We start from the raw sequence: 19,854 nt of genomic DNA on the forward strand, positions 1-19,854 counted from the left end.
ATTTGGCATCAGCTAACCTTGGGCAAGCCACTTAAATCCTCCAAGCCTCAATTTTTCTTCTATAAAAGAAGAAAGTTGGATTAGATGATCTCTAAAGTTCCTTGTTACTCTAATTCTAACTTCCCCATGTTACTGCTTGAAACTGAGGAGAGCTATCCACACTGAGGTTTCCAATACAGGTTGTATTTTTTTGGATACTTCCAAGTCAAAATCATCCTTGGATTGCTTTTTGTTGGATGCGCACTTATCAATCTGATAAGAAATTAAATTTTCTCACTTTGGATTGTCTTTCCACTCTGCATTTGCTATCCTCATCACCTCTAATCTCATCACCATGCTGCTAACTCAAGCCTTGACTGACATAACTACCTCCTTCAGCCACCTCTCCCCTCTGTTGAAGGGCTAGAAGGTAAAGTACCAAACTGCTCCCATTGCCTTCCTTTATAGAGGACAGAAACTGGACTCACAGATCACTACACTCTGCATTTGCTGTTCTACCTAGTTTCACCTCCATTAAACAAGATGCTCCCTGGTCTCCCTTCCCGCCCCCCCTTTCCTGCCTCCTTTTGTGCACTGTTTCTTCCCGTTACATTGTAAGTTCCTTGAAGGCAGGGACTGTCTTTATTTTATTAATTGTGTCCCCAACACAGCACAGTGCTTGACACATAGTGAGCACTTACTGAATTGGATTATTGGATTTAGAAATGAAGTCTAAGAATCTGGAGTTAATTGAAATGAAAAGGTTTATTTGTTTGCCTTGTGATAAATACATATATATGTGTGTGTATATATATGTATATATATATATATATATAATGCCATATATATTTAGTCTTATGCTCTTTAGGAATAGAAAACTCTGTGCTTTCTTTGATTTCTTATTCACAAATCTACATGTTTATAAAGTTCCTGAGTGGCTAGGCCCCACTATCCAGAAGATAATAGTTGTTTGTTTTTTAAATAATAGTAATAGTTTTATTCCATCTCTCATCTCTGCATTTTTGAACTCCTTCAGTGCCTTCCCTCTCATGTCCACCTCTTCCTTATAAGCTTAGTTGAAGCACCATGAGGTGCCTTGTTAATTCCCCCCCCCCAATTACTAGTACCTGCTCTCACAAAATGCCTTGTATTTTTAAAAATATACTTATGTACGAATATTATGTCTTTGTTCATAGAGTGAAAACTCCTTAAAAGCAAAGACTGTTTTTCATCTTTATATCCTTAGCACCTAGAAGAGTTCCTGGCACAGAGTAGACACTTAGTAAATGTTTGTTAATTGATTGCTAAATGTACAATGTTTGTTGACTAGTGAAGTGACTAGTAGAAGGTTTTTGAGAATGAGTTGGGGAATTACATGAGCATAAAGATGCTATCCATTGCCACCATCAACATCCTTCATCAAGATCCTTCCCTCTTCCCCTCTCCATTTCTTAAGGCATATAAAGAACAATTAATCAATAACAGAATTCAATGGAATCCAAATATCCTAAGTACTCAAGGCTGCTTAGTATTTCCCAATTTGTATGGCTCTATAAGAAAGGTCGTTCACAGAGAAACAAAAGCAAAACAGGGTACACATAATTTTAATTGGGTCCTCTGCTGCCTTTGGCCCTTTATGGCTAGATTCAACTTAAGGTGAGTGTAACTGGATGCCTCTCTCCTGAAAACCACCCACCTATGTCATGATTGCCAACACCTAATGAAGTACTTTCCCTTTCAGTTAAGCACATGGGACACATTAGGAAAAGGAGTGTCTTGCTGGAAAGTAGAGGGATGCTATCAGGAAAATGAAAGCATAACAAGTAGAAGATATCACAAATGAACTTCATGAATCTAAAGAGACCAAAGTCTCTTTGGAATGGAAGATGCCATTTCCACACACACACACACACACAGGATGTTGGGAGGACCCCCTCTGGCAGTTATGGATGGGTTGCAATCTTCATTAAAGGGAAAGCTCACCTCAACAAAGGCACAGATTTATTGGAATCTATTAGAATCTATTAGGGAGAGAGCACAGTATAACAGAAAGAACAGAAGCTTCAGAGTTCTAGCCTCACCACTTGTTGCTTATGTGGCTATGGGCAGGTCAATTCATCCTTCTGGGTCTTTGTTCCTGGACAGATTTCTCCAACATTTCCTTCTAGTTCTGATTCCAATGGTTCTATGACATGTACATAGAAATTATTTCTCTTTTTCATAATACCTGCCCTATCAGGCTTCAGGATAGGGTTGGGAACTTGTGATTTATTTTACTAATTTACGGAACTCCCAAATAAGGAAATGGATCAACCACACGCAGGTTGTATCATCCTAGAGAATTGCCTAGAGGATTTGAACTTAGATCTATTTGGTGCTGAAGTTGTCTGTGAAGGACCATGCTGCCTCTGAAAGAAATATAATGGTATATAGCTGTTGTGTGGGGTTTTTTTTGTTTTGGTTGGCTGATTCCTGTCAGTCAACCATGTGCAAAGCCATTGCTTTTAAATCTTTGAGAAAGATAATTGAATCGATTATTTCACAATGATTTAATACACACTTTATTGTCAGTGGAATCATCTTTTGGTTATGATGTTAAATTCAGTTTTTCACTTCAAATGAAAAGAGCTAAAATGTTGTTTGTCTGTTAGGAAAAGGACAGAGGCAATACAACTGGCACATATATTGCAGTACATTAAGCTGATCCAGAAAGAAAACCAGGCTTTTCAAATAGCAGGACTATAAAAGCTGAACAACTTGATTTTTCCTTGAGTGAGACCAAGAATCATCCACAAAGCTCTTGGCAAAATAGCTAAGATTTGTGGTAATAACAGGTACTGCAGTGGCATTCTGTGTGGTTCTCCACTTTCGCATTGCCCATCACCGTGGCCTTAAAAGAAGGGGAAAAAAACAAGATGATAAATGCCGCTGAGTCAAGTTTTTTCTACTAAAGAGTGAGCTCGATATTGGTTTAAAACTCTGGAGGGAAGGAAGCTAGGAACTAAACAGATGTTTGCTAATCATACACACAAAATGTCTTCCTATCTTTCTCCTGACATTTTTCCTTTATATGGGTTGGGGTTTTGAGCATGCATTAAGGAATTGTATAAGCATAAAGTTGTTACTCCACTGCTTGCCTCTCTGTCTGTCTGTCTTTCTCTGAATATACTTATGCATATGCATATACATGTATATTGTGTATATACATGTATATATATATGTATGTGTATATGTGTCTGTATGCATATACCTATATATATGGGAGAGAGGAGAATGAGAGAGAGAGCATGACTATAATTTCCTTAAGGGGTGGATATGGATATAAGTACAATAAAATTATTTCAATAAACCAGATAGAACCCATTCTTCCAGGCATGTCCCTGAACCACCTGCAGATAAAGAGGTATAACTGGAGTAATCAAAAGGAAATCTATTCCACAAATAAATACTTGTGGATTGTAGATTGTGGATACACTTGTAGCAGATAGTCTAGATTTTCTTTTAATGGCCATTCCCATCTTAAGGCAGATGCTTAAATTTCTGCCTTTTTGCCATCTAGACCCTATAAATAAGGTGGTTCTATACATCTAAGAGGCAGTTAGTGGCACAGTCAATAGAGCACTAGGCCTGGAGTCAGGAAGACATAAGTTCAAATCTGGCCTCAGAATCTTACTAGCTCAGTGACACTGTGTCATTTAATATATCTTTGCCTCACTCTCTACAAATATAAAATGAAGATAAAATTAGCACCTACCTCACAACAAATCGGATGAGATAATCTTACAACAGATCAAATGAGATAATATTTGTAGCAGTGCTTAGCACAATGGTTGACACATAGTAGGCACTATGTAAATAAATGCTCGTTCCCTTCCTTCCCCCCTAACAAAAGGGTCCCCCATCATCTTATGAGTAATGCCCGAGGTGCAAAAAACCCACAGGAAGACATCTGTATAATAGCAAACTAAAAAACAGAGGTGGATTATAAGTGGGTGATGGGAAACAAAACAATTTTTATGGAGCTTCACTAGACACACTTTCTGTCCTCAGTAATGTCTTTCTGATGTTGAGCATTTCCCAGGAACCTGGTGCTCCACAATCCAGTACTTACATAGCTGATTTCCACTGCCACCTTAGGCAGTCCTGGGTGAGACTGGTCCTTAGTCTTCTCTTCCCTACTCTAAATGCAATCATGTCTGTCCTATAATCCCTCTTACTCTCCTAGTCAATGGGGATCATACATCTATTAAAGACCCACCCAGGATAAATGGCCAAGGATGTATCATTTACACACACACACACACACACACACACACACACACACACACACACACACACACACACACACCCTTCTGCTATTACCATAACATCCACCAAACTAAAAATGCAGAAATTGACTGTATGGACAGTGATTGGGGTTTGATTTCCATTGAAATGGCATAGAACCCTCAGACTAAAAGGGCTCACCTTTGTAAATGCTTTGGCCACACAGCATGTGGCCTCTGATGTAATGTTCTTTGGAACCAACATGGTCTTCTTGGATCTTGCTGGAGTAGGATATGCTCTTGAGAAACAGCATCCCATACACTGGTAAATGGGAGCTCCTAGCTTGGAAAAGTATTTATTTTCCTTCAGCTTGCATTCTGGACAACCTGTCACAATGACATAGGAATTACAGAAAATGATGAAGAAAAAAGCTAATAATTTTTTCTGATGCATCTGATTTTAATAGTTTCTTTTTTCCCTTTGAAAGAATGATAATCAGTCCACCTTAGGATATAGCTTCATCTCCACGCTTGTACATAACATCCTATTAACACTGATCAGAATGACACACATGAGAAAAACAATTTCAACAGATGTGCATGCTAAAGTCTCAATTGTGATAGCTCCTTTCTCTACAAGCATGGATTCCCCAATCTGATGATAACAGGATGCCTATAGGGAAAGCAAACTATTAGGACTGAAAATATTGTGCTGGCATGAAAAACAGAACTTTACCCAGAAGTAAAATTTTCTTTCCTTTGGAGTCTGCTATTCTATTCTCCTAAAAGGGGGAGGCATCAAATGAAAGATGAATATGCTGTTAAGAAATACTGTTTAATGGAGAAAGAACTTAATATTAGGTCCAGCACCAGAGGCAGTATAGGATAGGGTGTAGAAGGTTGAGTTTGGACTCAGGAAAACCTAAGTTTAGGTTCTTTCACATATTGTGACTATGTGACCAAGGACAAGTAATTAAGCCCCAATGTTACAAGGAAACTCACTAAAACCATCTGTATGGTTGCAGGGAATTTGCACACACTGGGATATTCACCTATGGATGAAACATCAGGTCCAGAAAAATAAAAAAACAAAGTAGCTCTATTGAAGACCTGATACAAGACTGTTACCACTTATCTGGAAGAAAACTCGAGTCCAATCATGGTTTACAATTTCACAGCAGATGGAAGTAAACCAGCTGTAAGACGTGATTGTTCAAACAATACAACAAAGCAAATTTATTGCATAAAAATGTTGGATAGAAACAAAAATAGTTTTTTCTCACTCTATAACTGATGTGCAAATTCCTCTCCAAATAGAATTTTACAATTTCCCTAAGTCTTTTGGGAGATGAAAAAAAGATAATAAGACAACTGAACATGGAGAATTTTCTATTTGTAAGACTGTGAAATAAATGAAGAATAATAACAGATTTCTCCATTCGAGATGAAAATGTCCTTGCTGGCATATAAATGGAGATGTAAAATATCACTAGCGCTTTACATTTTCTGAAGCTATTTTCATTTTATGATCACAACCCCAAAGTGCCTAGATATTTATCTGGGAGCAAAGATTGATGACCACATTAAGCAAGGTGGTGGAAATGTAATTAATGTGGTTATTGAAGTATGTCTAACAGTGTGTTGTCCCCATCGCTGAATACTGAAGTTAGCTCACCCACCCTGCATGATAAACTCCCCATCTGGGAAGGAGTGGAGAATGTGAAGAAATACAGACAAGGTGGCCAAAATGACAGCTGCATACTTTCTGTAGTAATCCATGGCTCTCCTGCAAAGACAGACAAAACAAATGATTAATATGACATGTGTAGTAATAATGATCTCTTCAATAATAACCGCCCTGATTTATTACCAGTCTGCAAAATGCAGCAGAGCTTACACTGAAGCTGTATTGGTTACTTCTATTGCAGGGAAGCAAGAATAGGGCTGGATTCTCTTGTTGCTACACAAATCTGCAATGGCTGCCTTTGAAAATGTATAACATCCCAACCTTTAATTTGTAGATTAAAAAACTGGGATCAATAAAAATGTGAGCATCATTATCATCATCAATTACGGTAAGCTCATTGTACAGTGGAAAAAGTTCTATCTCTGGAATCAGAGATCCTGGGTTCAAATCCTACTTCTACATCTAGGTTGACTGCCAGATGTGACTTTTTCTAATTATGCTAGTTCGTGAACCCCATCTAACATGGCACAAAAGCATTGAGATCTGCATGAGTTGAAAGAATATCCACACCAACAAATTCACAGATCATCTGAAGTATTAAATTCAGGAGTATATAATATCTCTGTGTATGAATTATGTATGAAAATAAAAACAGAATTTATGTATGAATGCATGCATTAAGTAAAAAATCATGACCCGTATTTTTGTTTTAGACACAGATTCTTATTTTAATACCTTGATGAATCCTCAGTCTAACTGGTGTGGGTATTCCACCCACCAGAAAAAAATCCCAGCCTTCTATGCCTTTTCATCCTATATAATTCTTGTCCATATCTTTCTTCAAAAAACAAAATTACTGTGCCAATTTTTAAATGTATATCACTATCATTTACAAATACCCTCCCTCCCCCAATCTCAAAAAATCCTTCCTTACAATAAAGATAAATAAGAGTAAGCTACAAAAGACAATGAAAAATGAGAGAGACAGAGACAGACAGAGGCAGAGAGACAGAGGACATCACAAGGAACGGTATGACAGAAAGAAAAGATAGTACTGATAATTTGCCAAGATCAAGGGACAACAAGCAGACAAAGGAATGTCTGCAGAAATCAAAGAAAACCTCCAGCACATTGGGTGGATCCCCTTTGGTGAAGTTTGAGGAGGAAGGACACAAACAAGAGTCACACAGGATGGGCAGGCATTGAAGGGTTGCTGTTTCATCAGAGGGAGCAACTGATTTGATGAGATCAGAGATCTATTTGAATAGTTGACTACTGGGAGGCTCTGGCATGGATTTTCTTCTCTACATGTTTGTTCAGGTCAATTCACTCTTCCTGACCATCTTCTTAAGTGCCATTATCACCTTCTCACATTAATCACTAGAGTCAGCATGTAGCAGTTCCACTACCATTGCTGTTAAGAACAGATTACTACAGAAATGCTTAGGAATCCCTTTCATTTTACATCTATTTCTTTTACTCCTTTCAGTTTCCTCTACTAATGTTTTCAGGATGAGCTTAGTTGGACTTCACTCATTTTATCCTCAAATACTTTGTGCTGATATTTGAGATGTTACCTCTCTTAATTTTATATCATCCTTCTACATAGTATTTTACAAATGTCCTTGCCATGGTACTGTAATATTAATGGGATTTAAGATCTTTCCCACCTATCAATAAGCCTCACATGGAGCCCATTAAGGGAAGCTTGCTTAGGGGAGGCTTGCTCATAGGAAGGCTTTCACACCTTTTGTTAATTTTTAATTAGGCACTGAGTCAAGAAGGTTGTGATGCCCTCTGGCTCTAAAAAGGGTATATATACATACTATGAGGTTATATATTTTGGGGCTCACTCATTGGAAGAGTGTTTTTGTGATTTGACCAAATGAGACTGTGTAGCCATTAAGGAGCTCCCCCGGCTTTGAAAAATGCAGGTGCTGGTGTTTCTCTCTCTTGTAACTAAGTATGTATTGCCTTGGTCAGCCAGTTGCATCTGTCCACTGATCTGTGCTAATTTCTCAGACAGTTAGAAGCCCTGTCTTTTGGTCTTTATTTCTCTGCTTGTATTTTCTCAATTTTCTTTGTTTGGATTTTCTCTGAAGTTCAGGGTGCTGATTTTTTCCCCTGAACTAATGAATGTAATTTTTAAAAAAGATTGTTGACCCCTTAAATAGCTATCTTTCCTAGTAAAGGAGATCTAAGAACCTGTGCTAGCAGCCAACCTGCTGTTACAGGTATATGAATGTCCTCTCCATTTTGCAAGAATAAATACTAAAATGGTTTCTGAGCTTTACCTATCTCCTCATTTCAGTGACTTTTTTACAATAGTTAAACATCTCCAAGAACTGGTAATATTTGGAATCAGTATTTTTACTTTCGTCTATTTTTCATTTTTTGGAGTTGACTTAATCTGGTCAGGTTGGAGCTGCTATAATTTCCCTTAGCAACAGCATCATTATCTTCTCATGTCCATCCTTTCTTCTAATTTGACCTCTCCTCTAAACTGCTTGCATGAAGACAGATGATTCTGAAATAACTTTTACACTGGTAACCAATTGTTTCCTATCTTTTTAGAAATAATGAGTCAGTCAACCAGTATTTATTAAATTGCTACTAGATTTGGAGAGGCTATTGGACATTCCCAACATTACACACATAGTAAGGAACAGATCTAAAATCTGAATCTAGTACCAACTCCAGATTCACTCACTGCTTTTTCTACTGCAATAAAAGAATCACAAGTAAATATCCTTTTTGGCCCAAGACCCTCCCCTGAGAGAGTGTTATAGATAATATAGCTCAATATCAGAGAATAAAATGTACCAATATTATGTTTTCCTTCTTCTGAAAAATCTGTTTCTTCCCCCATTGTCATGAAAAGTGGAATTAACACATAGACTGGAAAGTGCTTACCATATCTATAATGTAAAAGGGACTGGTCAACAAGACCCCTGCCTTTATGGGAATGAGCAGTATACTCAGCTTGTGATCTTTCGGTCATATACAGCTTTTCATGACCCCATGTGAGGTTTTCTTGGCAAAGATACTGGAGTTGTTTGACATTTCCTTCCCCAGCTCATTTTACAGATGAAGAAACTGAAGCAAACAGGATGAAGTGACTTGCCCACAGTCACACAACTAGTAAGTATCTGAGGCTGGATTTTATCTCAGGTCTTCCTGACTCCAGGCCCAGGTGTCTATTTAATGTATGACCTAGCTACCCCCTCAACTTGAGACTACCTTTATGTGGACTTTGGAACATGGATAGGTATCCCATTTCCTGTCTGCTAACTTCATAGTAAAGAAATTGAGTTTTGATTGGTTGCTAAGCTAGATTCGGAAGTGGATACAAAAGGTTCCCTCATAACAGACAACCTGTCCTTTTCCTTTTCTAGTGGTGAGCAGAGGAGGGAGGATGAGGTGCTAAGGACCTCCTCCAGATACAAGAGAGATCTCAAGCTTTATTTTACCTGAAGTCACCATGAAACCAAGAGCATATGGCCCTGATCTTGTTGAGAGATATAGTTGTAGTAGCAGCAATGACCTAATGCCAGCTGCCTGTCTCCCCACCATATGGACTGGAAACACATAGCCCTTCTGTTGCTTCTGACTCTATCTCTGTTATAGATTCACTATATCCACATATATTTACATATATGTGTAAATATATAAATGTTATCTCTGCTATATCTCTATTCTCTCCTGCTTTTAGGTGACAGAGTATCTGACTTGTCCATAAACTTGAAAGCTTAAAAAGGAGGAGAAAGGAAAGAGAACATGGGGGAGAGAGACAGAGAGAAAGAATTGTCCAAGGTCTGGAAACCATAGTTCAAGACAGATTTTGTGATCCACAGTCTACCAAGGATCTACTAGGACCCAGAACAGCAAGGAATAGAGAAGGCCAAGATGCTAAGTCATATGAAAAAGAGACTTTTCCATTGGTTATGCCTATTTGAGCAAAAATTTTATAGTAACTGCTATTAAGTTTGAATCTACTGTCTGAAGTGGTATGGGGGTGTTACCCTAGGTGTTGGGAGGAAATGTTTGGTTTTTTGTTCTTGATATATCTTCTCCATAAACATCCTTTTGTAAAAATTCATTGGTGTTGAATGAATATTAGAAACTGGGGCCCTATTCACTGATTTTTGATATGGGGGAGAATTTACTGAAATGGAGGCTCAGACTGATGACATTAGAGAAAGACCCTACTCACCCCCTGGGGTACTCCTAGAATCCAAGGGGCGGGGGGAAATATAACTTGCTCAGGACCCTAACTGGACTGTGGCAATGGAAGTTAGGCTAAGAATCCATGGAGCTTTAAAGGTCACATATATGAAAACGCATGGCCAGGGCATACAGTAGAGCACTGAGTTTAGAATCAGCATAATTTGAATTCAAACCACACTTCTAACCAAATGGCCCTGGGCAAGTCACTTAACCTTTATGTGTCTTAGAAAATTCTCTAGGACTTGTTTTCTAGGTTGAGATCTCTCTTAGTGGAAGGAGTTCCCACAATGGAATTTCCCAGTTCTGATGACATCACAAATCATTTGCATATTTTACTTATATGTATGTGTCAGACAGGATAAAAATTTTTCTCTGTACACCTAGATAAACTATGACTCTTATAAGAATAGTTAAGTTGACTAAACAGACACCAAAGTACTTTGCTTGCATATGACCTAAATTTACTTCTTATGTTCACAGGGACCTAGGATACTTGGATATTACTTGGGTAATAATAGCTCATGAGTCTATAGTGTTTCATGGTTTACAAATTGCACCCTAACAACAGCTACATAAGGTTGGTAATACAATTATTATTATCTGAATTTTACAGATGAGGAAGCTGAGGATCAGAGAGGTTAATGAGTTGCCCAAATTTACAGTTTTTTTATAATTTTTACAATTTTAAGTTCTAAAACTGGAATTCAAGCCCAAGTCTCCTACCTCCAAATCCAGCCCTCTTTCCATTATAGTTTGTTACCTGGATGCAACTGGGAATTAACCCAAAAATCACCGAGAATTTTGAAAGCAAGGAATCAAATAGATTACTTACCTACAAATCCTAAACACATCCTTAACACCCTGGGTTAGAAGAAAAGCAAGACTTGGAGTCAGGAGGACCTGAGTTCAAATCCAGCCTCAGACACTTAACATAAAAACTAGCCGTGTGACCTTGGACAAGTCACTTAACCCCAACTGCCCTCCAAAAAAGCAAAAAAAAAGACTTAAAAGTTGGCTGAAGGGCTTCTCTAACAACCCATTTCAAAAATATTATTTTTTTATTATTGTTATTTGCAATTATATTATTATTATTGCAAAGTCCTTTATTTCCAACGTTTCTATCAGGTAGTCAGGGAAAGTATTATAATCCCCATTTGATAGATGAGGAAACTGAGGCTCAGAGAGGTGACATGAGATGTCCATGCTCACACAGGTGGTGTGTCAGAGCCATGATTTGAAACCCAGAACACCTGACTCCAAGATCAGTATGCTTTCTGCTATACCTGTATTGCTTTTCCCCACAAAAGGCAAGCTAGAGCCAAGATTTTAAAATACCCATGGCTCAGAATTGACATTCATTTTTCATCCAGGCTAACAGAGGATAGTGTGCATAGGAATATGCTAGCATATAACATGACCCTTATAAGTGATTTAATTGACCAGTGCAACTAACAGGTTGAAAACCCAGCAAACTAGAGAATTTATAAGCATAGCTATGGCTAAAATAAATATATAGGTCATGATTTTTACTTAGTGCATATATTCATGCATAGCTAATTTGGTTTTTATGTTCATACATAATTAATGCCCCAAATCCCATGTGAATTACTGTCCTGAGTAACACATAAAATCATGAGAAAAATTCATAGTTGAAACTGATTTTCCTTTTTAGCTCATATTGTTTTTGTGCCTTGGTTTCACAGCCCATATATTATGAAAATTCACACATTATTCAGAGACCCATTACTTAGAGATTAATTCAGAGAGAGACATTCATAACAGAGTTGGGGAGGAACAATCCAATGCAGATTTTTAAATACATCTTGTAATGTATTAAATGAAAGGTCAAAAAATGCAGAGCAATCCTAGAAATTTGAGTTGGAAGGAAACTCAGAGAGATCATCTAGCTTGCCTCTTCATTTACAGATGAGGAAATTATGACCCAGAGAGGTTAAATGGCTCATCCATGGTGGAATAAGTACTAAGACACAGAGATGGGATTCAAATCCAGATCCTGTGACTTTAGATCTGTTTTTTGTTCCACCACACTCTGCACTAACTTTGTTGGCTCCACTTGTCATTCATTTTTTTTTTTAAGGAGGAAGGCGGAGTGGGGAGGGTAAGAAGGATAAGATCTTTTTCAAATGTTATGTATTTTCAAAGGGATTTCTCATTTTCTTTTTTGGAATTTGGATTAAATTGATGTTGCACATGTTCCAAGAATTTTTCATCTAAATAGCATGCAAGTTCTCCAAGCAGGTTGGGTTTTGTTAATATTTCGGGGGGAGGGAGGTTCAAGGACCAGAGAAACAACTGTTTGGGGATATGAGTTCTGTATTTCCTAGTAATTTATAAATATCCATGACTTTATTAGAAAGATGAAACAGAAGGGGACAAGAAGGAAGGGAAAGAAAAGTCAAGGTAGGAAAACATGACTTAGATCAGCTGGAATGTATTTGTTTTGTGCTATTTCTGTTTTGAATTGTGTGTATGCTAAAACCCCAAATTTTAAATAATAATTTAAAAAATCAAATATAAAAGTGCACATACAAAGCTATATTTTACCCTACAGAAAAATTAAGAGAGGAGAAGAGGAAGAAGACTGTAAAACCCAGCATAGAATGAAACCTCCAAAAATTATAATTCACCAGGAGATGATTTCTCAATCCATTCAGCTGCAGGAGTCTTAGTTGGATGCCATGGGAATTTACAAGTGTTAAATGTACCATAGGCAGGAGCCATTCCGGTATTCACTGTAAAACTCATACACCACAAATTACAAAGAACACACATAAAAGAATTACATAGATGAGTTCCACGCTTTGAGATGTGTATTTCCTTATTCGCAGTAGAGTATATATGTGCACAAATACAGATCTCTGTCTATTTACTGCCTTTAATATAATATGTGGGTAAATGGGGGAATAAATTTGTTTCAAAAATGCCAAAATACTGAGAATTTTGGAGTTCTAATGACCTGCTTTAATTAAACATACATTGAAATACAATAAAGTTAAGTAATTTATTACATTAGGGAAATTAGCATACATGTTAAATAACAATGTTCTCTGACATTCACATACAAAGATGATGCTATTTACCCAATAGGTGAGGAATTCACAGAGTCCTTTTTCCAATAGTTGTGATGACTAAGCTGATTTTCCTGCTTGGTGACTCATCTGACTCACAGAACCCACTTAAGAAAGTGTGTGATGGGAGTAAAGGGATGCAGTATGTGGCCAAACAGTTCCATGGGAATTGAGCCTGCAGCATTATCCTTATTCAAATGATGAATATATCAACAAGGAAATAAGGAATGGCTTGGACTTTTCAGTAAACGACAACTAACCAAAGGAGAAACCAGTATATGTCAGCATCTTACCCACCAATAATCATCTTAAATAGTTATACAGAGATGGTAACCCAAAGGTAGTCTTAGGAATCGACAGTCATTTAGGAAAGGGAGTCAAGACTAACCTTACTTCACAGGCCAAGTAATTACCTACATGATGGTATTGGGAGACATCTTCAGTAAGACCCTTCAACCAAAAATATATCTGCATACGGCCTGAAATTCCATAAATTAGGAATACATTTGGGGCTTTTTATTCCTTTTTTGAAATTCAAATATTCCAGTAAAGTTAAGGAGGCTATCAGTCATTTATGCCTGAATATGAATTCATTTTAGCTACTTTCTTTTTTCCTAACACCTCACTAATATCAGAAGAAAAAAATAGGAGTCTGATTTAGGAAAGAGAGGTGGGAACACTTCAGGGGAGAGCAGACCTTATAGGGTAGTGGAGAAAAAGGCCTACGATTTGAAAGAGAAGTAGAAGGGTCTGCCAAAGATAAATTTTATCTATGTCCAAATTTTGCCAAGCTCCTCAAAGGCTTAGATTGTTGAAATAGAAAAGTAAGCATTTTAAATATACTGTGTGCCAGCATGATTTAATTCTGCTTCCAATATAAAAGAAGTGAAATTTAATATCCAAGTTGATTGCCTGAAAGATAGGGACACTCATGGGAATATTAACAGAGACCAAAGGAGGGAGAGAAATAGAAGAGTGAATAAGATTCACTTGATCAGTAAACATTTGCATACCTATTACAAATTTATATTCTCATCTATTTATTTATTTGTGCATGCTGTACATAAACTTTTTGTATATCTAGCTTCTGATCTGCTTGAGAGCAGATTATTCCTAAGTGCCTAGAACAGGGCAATATATAGTAGGTAACTAAAAAATCTTTCCTGTATTGGGGGGAGGGGCAGAAAGGGAGTTAAAATCATTTTTGTAAAGAAATAGGAAACTCGGGTGAAAAATGTAAAATAATTTCGAAATTACATAGGATTCAAAATGCTATATCATTTAAGGTGCCTTTTCTCTAGCTCCTTTCCAGCTCTTCCCAACAGGTAGGAGGTGAAAAGGGGAGTTACTTGATTAGTTCAATGATCATATAGTGAGGTGACTGGCACTTTTGAAAGAGTTTCACTATGGAGAATGTGGATATGCCCATAGGCATCATGTTGAGAGGACAAGATATTCCCTAATGAAGATTCTGTGACTAGTGCTGTCCTTACAATGAATTGGGTGGCCCAGACTAAGGAGAATGGTGTATTGTAGAATTCTACAAGGACAATAATCTTTGCTGGACTATAAAAGGGAATAAACAGACCTATTCTACCTTAATTTTTTTTTCCTTTCCACCGTTCTGGAAATGTCTTGAAATCACAACAAATGGGAAGGGCTCCCCCACCCCACCCCAAATCCTTAATAGTGAAGAGCACCAGCAAACACACACACACACACACACACACACACACACACACACACACACACCTCAAAAGCTATTAATGGATGCCTTGTGATATGGGCAAATGCTTACTTTCCCATGTGGCCAAGGAGGGGAGTTCCTGGATAATATCATTCACAAATCCTAGTATCTGAATTAAAAGATAGGGGATTTCCTGGGCGGCACTAACTTGAACAGTTACCTCATAGGTAACTCCAACTTTGTGAGTTTAGGAATGCAACCTTCAATAGAGAGAAGGGGAGTTTCCTGAGAAAAATTCTTGGAGAGAAAATAGGATTATACACATGACCTGGGACAAGTAGTGGCAAAGAGAACTGGTCTAGGTATTCTGTATTAGTGTGAATTATTCAGATGACAGGGGTCCGTTGGGAGTGTCCTCTGTTTAGCAGTCCCAAGTGTTCTTCTCTTCTGGGACAATCTAAGACCTACTAAGAATAGTACAATAAAGCTGATCATTTGTTTGGATCTCTGCAATCTAGTAGGAATTCACCAGAATACAGGGTGTTGTTAGTCTAGCAGCACCAAGTTCAGTTCCCTTCTAAAGAAAGTCTAAATAACAACATGCTGAGTCAGGAAGACTTTAAGATCTTGGTGGAAAAGTGGTACCCAATGGATAGGGAAGAGTGTATGCTACTTGTTTATAATGTATTATGAGTGCCTTTTGCTTTGTTGTTTTCTGTATTTGTTTGTGAACTTTTAGGAGACCTTTAAATGTTTTGTGGTGTAAATAAAGCTGTCCTATCTATGATATTTACACTCAAGTTACCCTGAGTGCTCAAGCTGGAGGTCCTTTTTACCCACATACGTGAAAATCTAAACAAAAACTATATCCAGTGATTTTCCCAGAGTAAACCCTGAATGGGAGCATAATGAGCCAAAGAGAGAATAATATTTAGGGGGTACCCCCAAGATTAGGCCTAGTTTCTCTAAGTCTAGGGCCTGAGGCACATGGGTTACATAAACCTTTACCTTTATGATGCTCAATTTTGATGTTAGACTTGAATTATCAAAAAGAAATCTAAATAATTGAGAAGCCTAAAGGATAGGATTGAACAGACAGAAGCAAAAACCCGAGAAGTAGACCTGGAATGGACAACATAAGGCAAAATAGAATCTTTACTCAGCTAAGATATCAGGTCCTGTGGCAACTGCCTGGGCTACTTTACCTAATAACAGCTATGGCTCGCCAAGGTCATGCCACTTTGCTAACTGCCATCAACAGACAGAAACCAGAAAATCATGATCAAAAAACCATTATCAGGTATTTTTCCTGACTATACGAGGTCACTGTGCATAAACCCAACCCTGATCAAGTTGCAGGGAGCATATTACACAACTTCTCTCCCTCCTTTCTTCATTTAATTGCTATTGAGAACCTACTATAGGGCAGCTAGGTGGCCCAGTAGATAAAGTTCCAGGCCTGTAGTCAGGTAGACCTGAGTTCGAATCCAGCCTTAGACACTAACTAATTGTATGACCCTGGGCAAGTCACTTAATTCTGCTTGCCTCAGTTTTCTCCTGTGTAAAATGAGCTAGTGGAAGAAATAGCAAACCAGTCCAGTATCTTTACCAAGAAAACCCCAAATGGTGTCACTAAGACTTAGACACGGCTGAAACAACCAAACAACAATGGACAAAAAACACTGAGCTAAATGCTTGATGATGAGAGAAGAGAGGAGAAGAATACAAAAATGAATAAGATATACTCTCTGCCCTTTAGTAGTTTACAATCCATTTCCACCAATACTTGAATGGATCTGAGGCTTCAAATCTCCATTCTGTTCTCTAAAACTAAAATCAACAGTGGAGCAAATTATCTCCTGTTATTTTAAGGCACTCAAGTCGTGAGCTGGAGGAATGACTGCTGTGAGACACATGTAGCCTTTGCCTTGTTCACCACTTTTTTTTCCTTTCTTCCTTATCCCTCCCTAATTTGAAGTGGTCACCGTGACCTTCATGGGATAACCATAAATGCTACATTCAAATAGCATGTAGCCTCTGATAATAATAAAAATGAAAAATGTTGTGTTCAATTTTATTAGCTTCAAAATCAGCCAGCATCACTGAGTATCAACCAGGGATAGAGTAATGAACAGAGCAAAGTACTTGGCAAACTTTAGGAAATTTTATAAATGTCAAGGATTAGCATGATTAATAACAGAGCTATCATCAATTTTGTACCCAAGGCAAATGGCACCAAAAAAATCACCCTTAATTAGATTTAGGAGGTGGGGTGGAGATACTGCATGGATACTACTAGGGATGGGAAACAGGTCAGAACTGGGACAAGAGAGGAGTCCATTTAGAGTGCAGTCACAGAGCAGCTTCCTCTTTGGACAAATTGTCCTTGCTAACTAGGTACTAAGTTCAATGATTTCTCTGCCATTGAAGAACTAAAATCATCATCAGTGCCTCCTTTAGATTTCAGCACTGATTGTCCTATCCCTGTTATACCTTGGCTAAGTCTTTTGAGAGGAAGTGGGTGTAGATAAAACAGAAAAAAGAAATATTGGGTGCTCACCTTAGATGGTCTTTTTCATCTAATGGAAAGTCAAAAGGCATGAAACCACAAATGATAGTAAAAAGCACATAATCCATCCCAGCTGTACAGCTATATAGCCAATAGCTAAGGAGGATCCTCTAATGGATCCTGGTGAGAGCCAGATACAATCCCACCCCTCCCCACACAAACACACCAAGATATCTTGATGTTTTCTTACAGCCCAGTCTTTTTTTTTACCTTCTACCTTTTAGTCAAACTTCTCCTCCCCTTTGAAGCCAGTTTGAGAACAATAATATCTCACATATTCACATTACATTGAAGGTTTATAAGCCATTCTGTTCACAACAGTCCTGAGAAAGTAGAATTATAGCTGTCTCCATTTTACAGATGAGAAAACAAGGGCAGAAAGATTAGGCATCTTTCTTAGGGTCACACAGTTAGTACATTTCAGAACTAGGGCTCCAATCCAGGTCTTTTGACTCCAAAACCTCTCACCACTATACTATGCTATTCTTGGAATTATTTGCAAATGTTAAATGAAGAAGCCTAGGATTTATTTTATTTTTAATTTTTCCCTAATGAATAACAGACTTGGAATTTCATGGATTCAGCTTAATATTCATCAACCTTCCAAGCTAGGGCCAAAGCCTAATTAGCAGCAGATTTAGCCTGATGTTCAACTCTCACTTGTTCCACCATTTTCCCAGGGCCTCTCCCCATGGTGACTCACACTAGTAACCCACCCTCGGGCACTTTTCCTTCCTTCTTTCCTGCTAGTGTCTTATATAGAAGCATAGACTCAAAACTGAAAGGAACTTCAAAGACTGAGTTCAACCCCTCATTTCTAAAGACGGACCTTTTCTCTGCACCAATCCCGGAGATGAACCTCTCTCTCTGGCTCATTCCCTGTAAAACTTTTTCCCATGCCCACATTTTCATTCATCTCTTTCAGGTGTTTTCCTCTGACTCTTTTACCTTTCCTTCCCACACCTATATTTTCTTTTTTCCCTTCTTTGTCTCCCTCCCTCCTTCCTTCATGCTGCCTCAGTCTTAGCTGCTCACCTACAAACTCCTTCCCTACCTCAAAAGTTTACATGCTAAACTCTTCTCTAACAGATTTTCAGGGTTTTTCTTGTCCTCTGGCTAGAGATATAGGGAGAGATGACCGTGTCAATGACAGCATCAATAAATGAGGTTAAAGAGTCCACCTTAAGGTATTTGAAGTAGTGCTAGACAGCTAGCTCCAATGTCATGTATGTCAATGACTCATTCTAACAACCCTTCCATTCAGTGCAGCCACCTACACTTAACCATTAGGTCTGAGTACCTAGTGCCTTCTAAGGAAATCCCATCCAAGAAAAGCAATTTTAAAATCCACTCTAATTCAGATGTATGGTTCTAATTCTCATTGCTTCCTGGGTCTCTGGAATTCAGAAAACCTTCACTAAATAAAAAGCATAGAGAGCAGCATATTACTGGCATAACTGGGGAGATTAGAATCAGGTCATTGTGTAGGAGGTTAGAGTTGAAAGAACAGAAAAGGGGCCCAGTGGGCTGGTAGCTCAGAAAAATTAAGAAAACAGCACAGTAAAGAAGACAAAAGAAAAAATAGATGGTTTCAACTTAAAAGGTGGAGAGAAGCAGCTGATTCAGAGGCCAGAAACTCTGGGGATGAGTCCATGCCCCAATCATTTGGACAAATATGGAAGTGAGGTGTGCAAAACCATCAATTCTGTTGTTTGGTGGATTAGTGTTCTTATCAATCTAACAGTGACTAAAACAAAATAGATGAATTTAAAGCAATAAAGAATTGAATGGGGAAAGAAACACAAATGTGATAGAAGGATACATGAGTAAAATAATGATATTTAACCAAAAAGCTCCAAATATCCGTTAATTCTCACAACTTCCCCAAAGAATGTTGAATCTAGAGTCAAAAGATATGGGTTCAGTTCTTAGCTCTACCACTTATTACCTGTGTGACCTTGGGAAGTTTGCTTAACTTCTCTGGTCCTCAAGTTGCCTCATCTCTAAAAAGAGGAGAATATACTATAGACCAGGGGTGTCAAACATTCAGCCACCTGTGGCATTGTGAGGTGCAACACTCCTGAGTACAGCCTGAACCTGATTAAAAACGTAATTGGGAATTATTTAACAAAATAAATAGAAACAAAATAGAACATAGATAGTGTTAATATGTGGTTTTCTAAATCACCATGAAGTCTGCCAGGATCTTTATTATGGTTTAATGTCTCCTATTTCTATCAGAGTTTAACACTGCTATAGACAACCTCTAAGTTCCCTTCCGATTATTCCAAAATAGTTTGAAGTCTTCCTTCATTGTCATCCCTAAAACAGACAGTCAGATAAGGAAAGGA

General features: G+C 38.0%; 1 protein-coding gene across 3 annotated transcripts; it reads right to left on the reverse strand.

The window, feature by feature from the left end:
* Nucleotides 1–2,524: 2,524 nt before the first annotated feature.
* CGA (glycoprotein hormones, alpha polypeptide) lies at nucleotides 2,525–17,915 on the reverse strand. Of its 3 annotated transcripts, none has more exons than XM_069065055.1 (4): nucleotides 17,721–17,915; nucleotides 5,924–6,030; nucleotides 4,447–4,631; nucleotides 2,525–2,869 (listed from the first exon to the last, which is right to left on the reverse strand). In XM_069065055.1, exons 2-4 carry the CDS (start codon nucleotides 6,021–6,023, stop codon nucleotides 2,792–2,794), a joined length of 363 nt encoding a protein of 120 aa, XP_068921156.1. In that variant the 5' UTR covers nucleotides 6,024–6,030; nucleotides 17,721–17,915; the 3' UTR covers nucleotides 2,525–2,791. The 3 variants fall into 3 exon arrangements, with proteins under 3 accessions (XP_068921156.1, XP_068921155.1, XP_068921154.1); XM_069065054.1 differs by having other exon boundaries at nucleotides 17,714–17,915; XM_069065053.1 differs by lacking the exon at nucleotides 17,721–17,915 and adding an exon at nucleotides 17,495–17,601.
* Nucleotides 17,916–19,854: the final 1,939 nt, after the last annotated feature.

Source organism: Petaurus breviceps, unplaced genomic scaffold (genome assembly GCF_028583685.1).
Source record: "Petaurus breviceps papuanus isolate PSGF00001 unplaced genomic scaffold, PetGlider_PUasm1.0 90667, whole genome shotgun sequence".
Taxonomy (NCBI): Eukaryota; Metazoa; Chordata; class Mammalia; order Diprotodontia; family Petauridae; genus Petaurus; species Petaurus breviceps.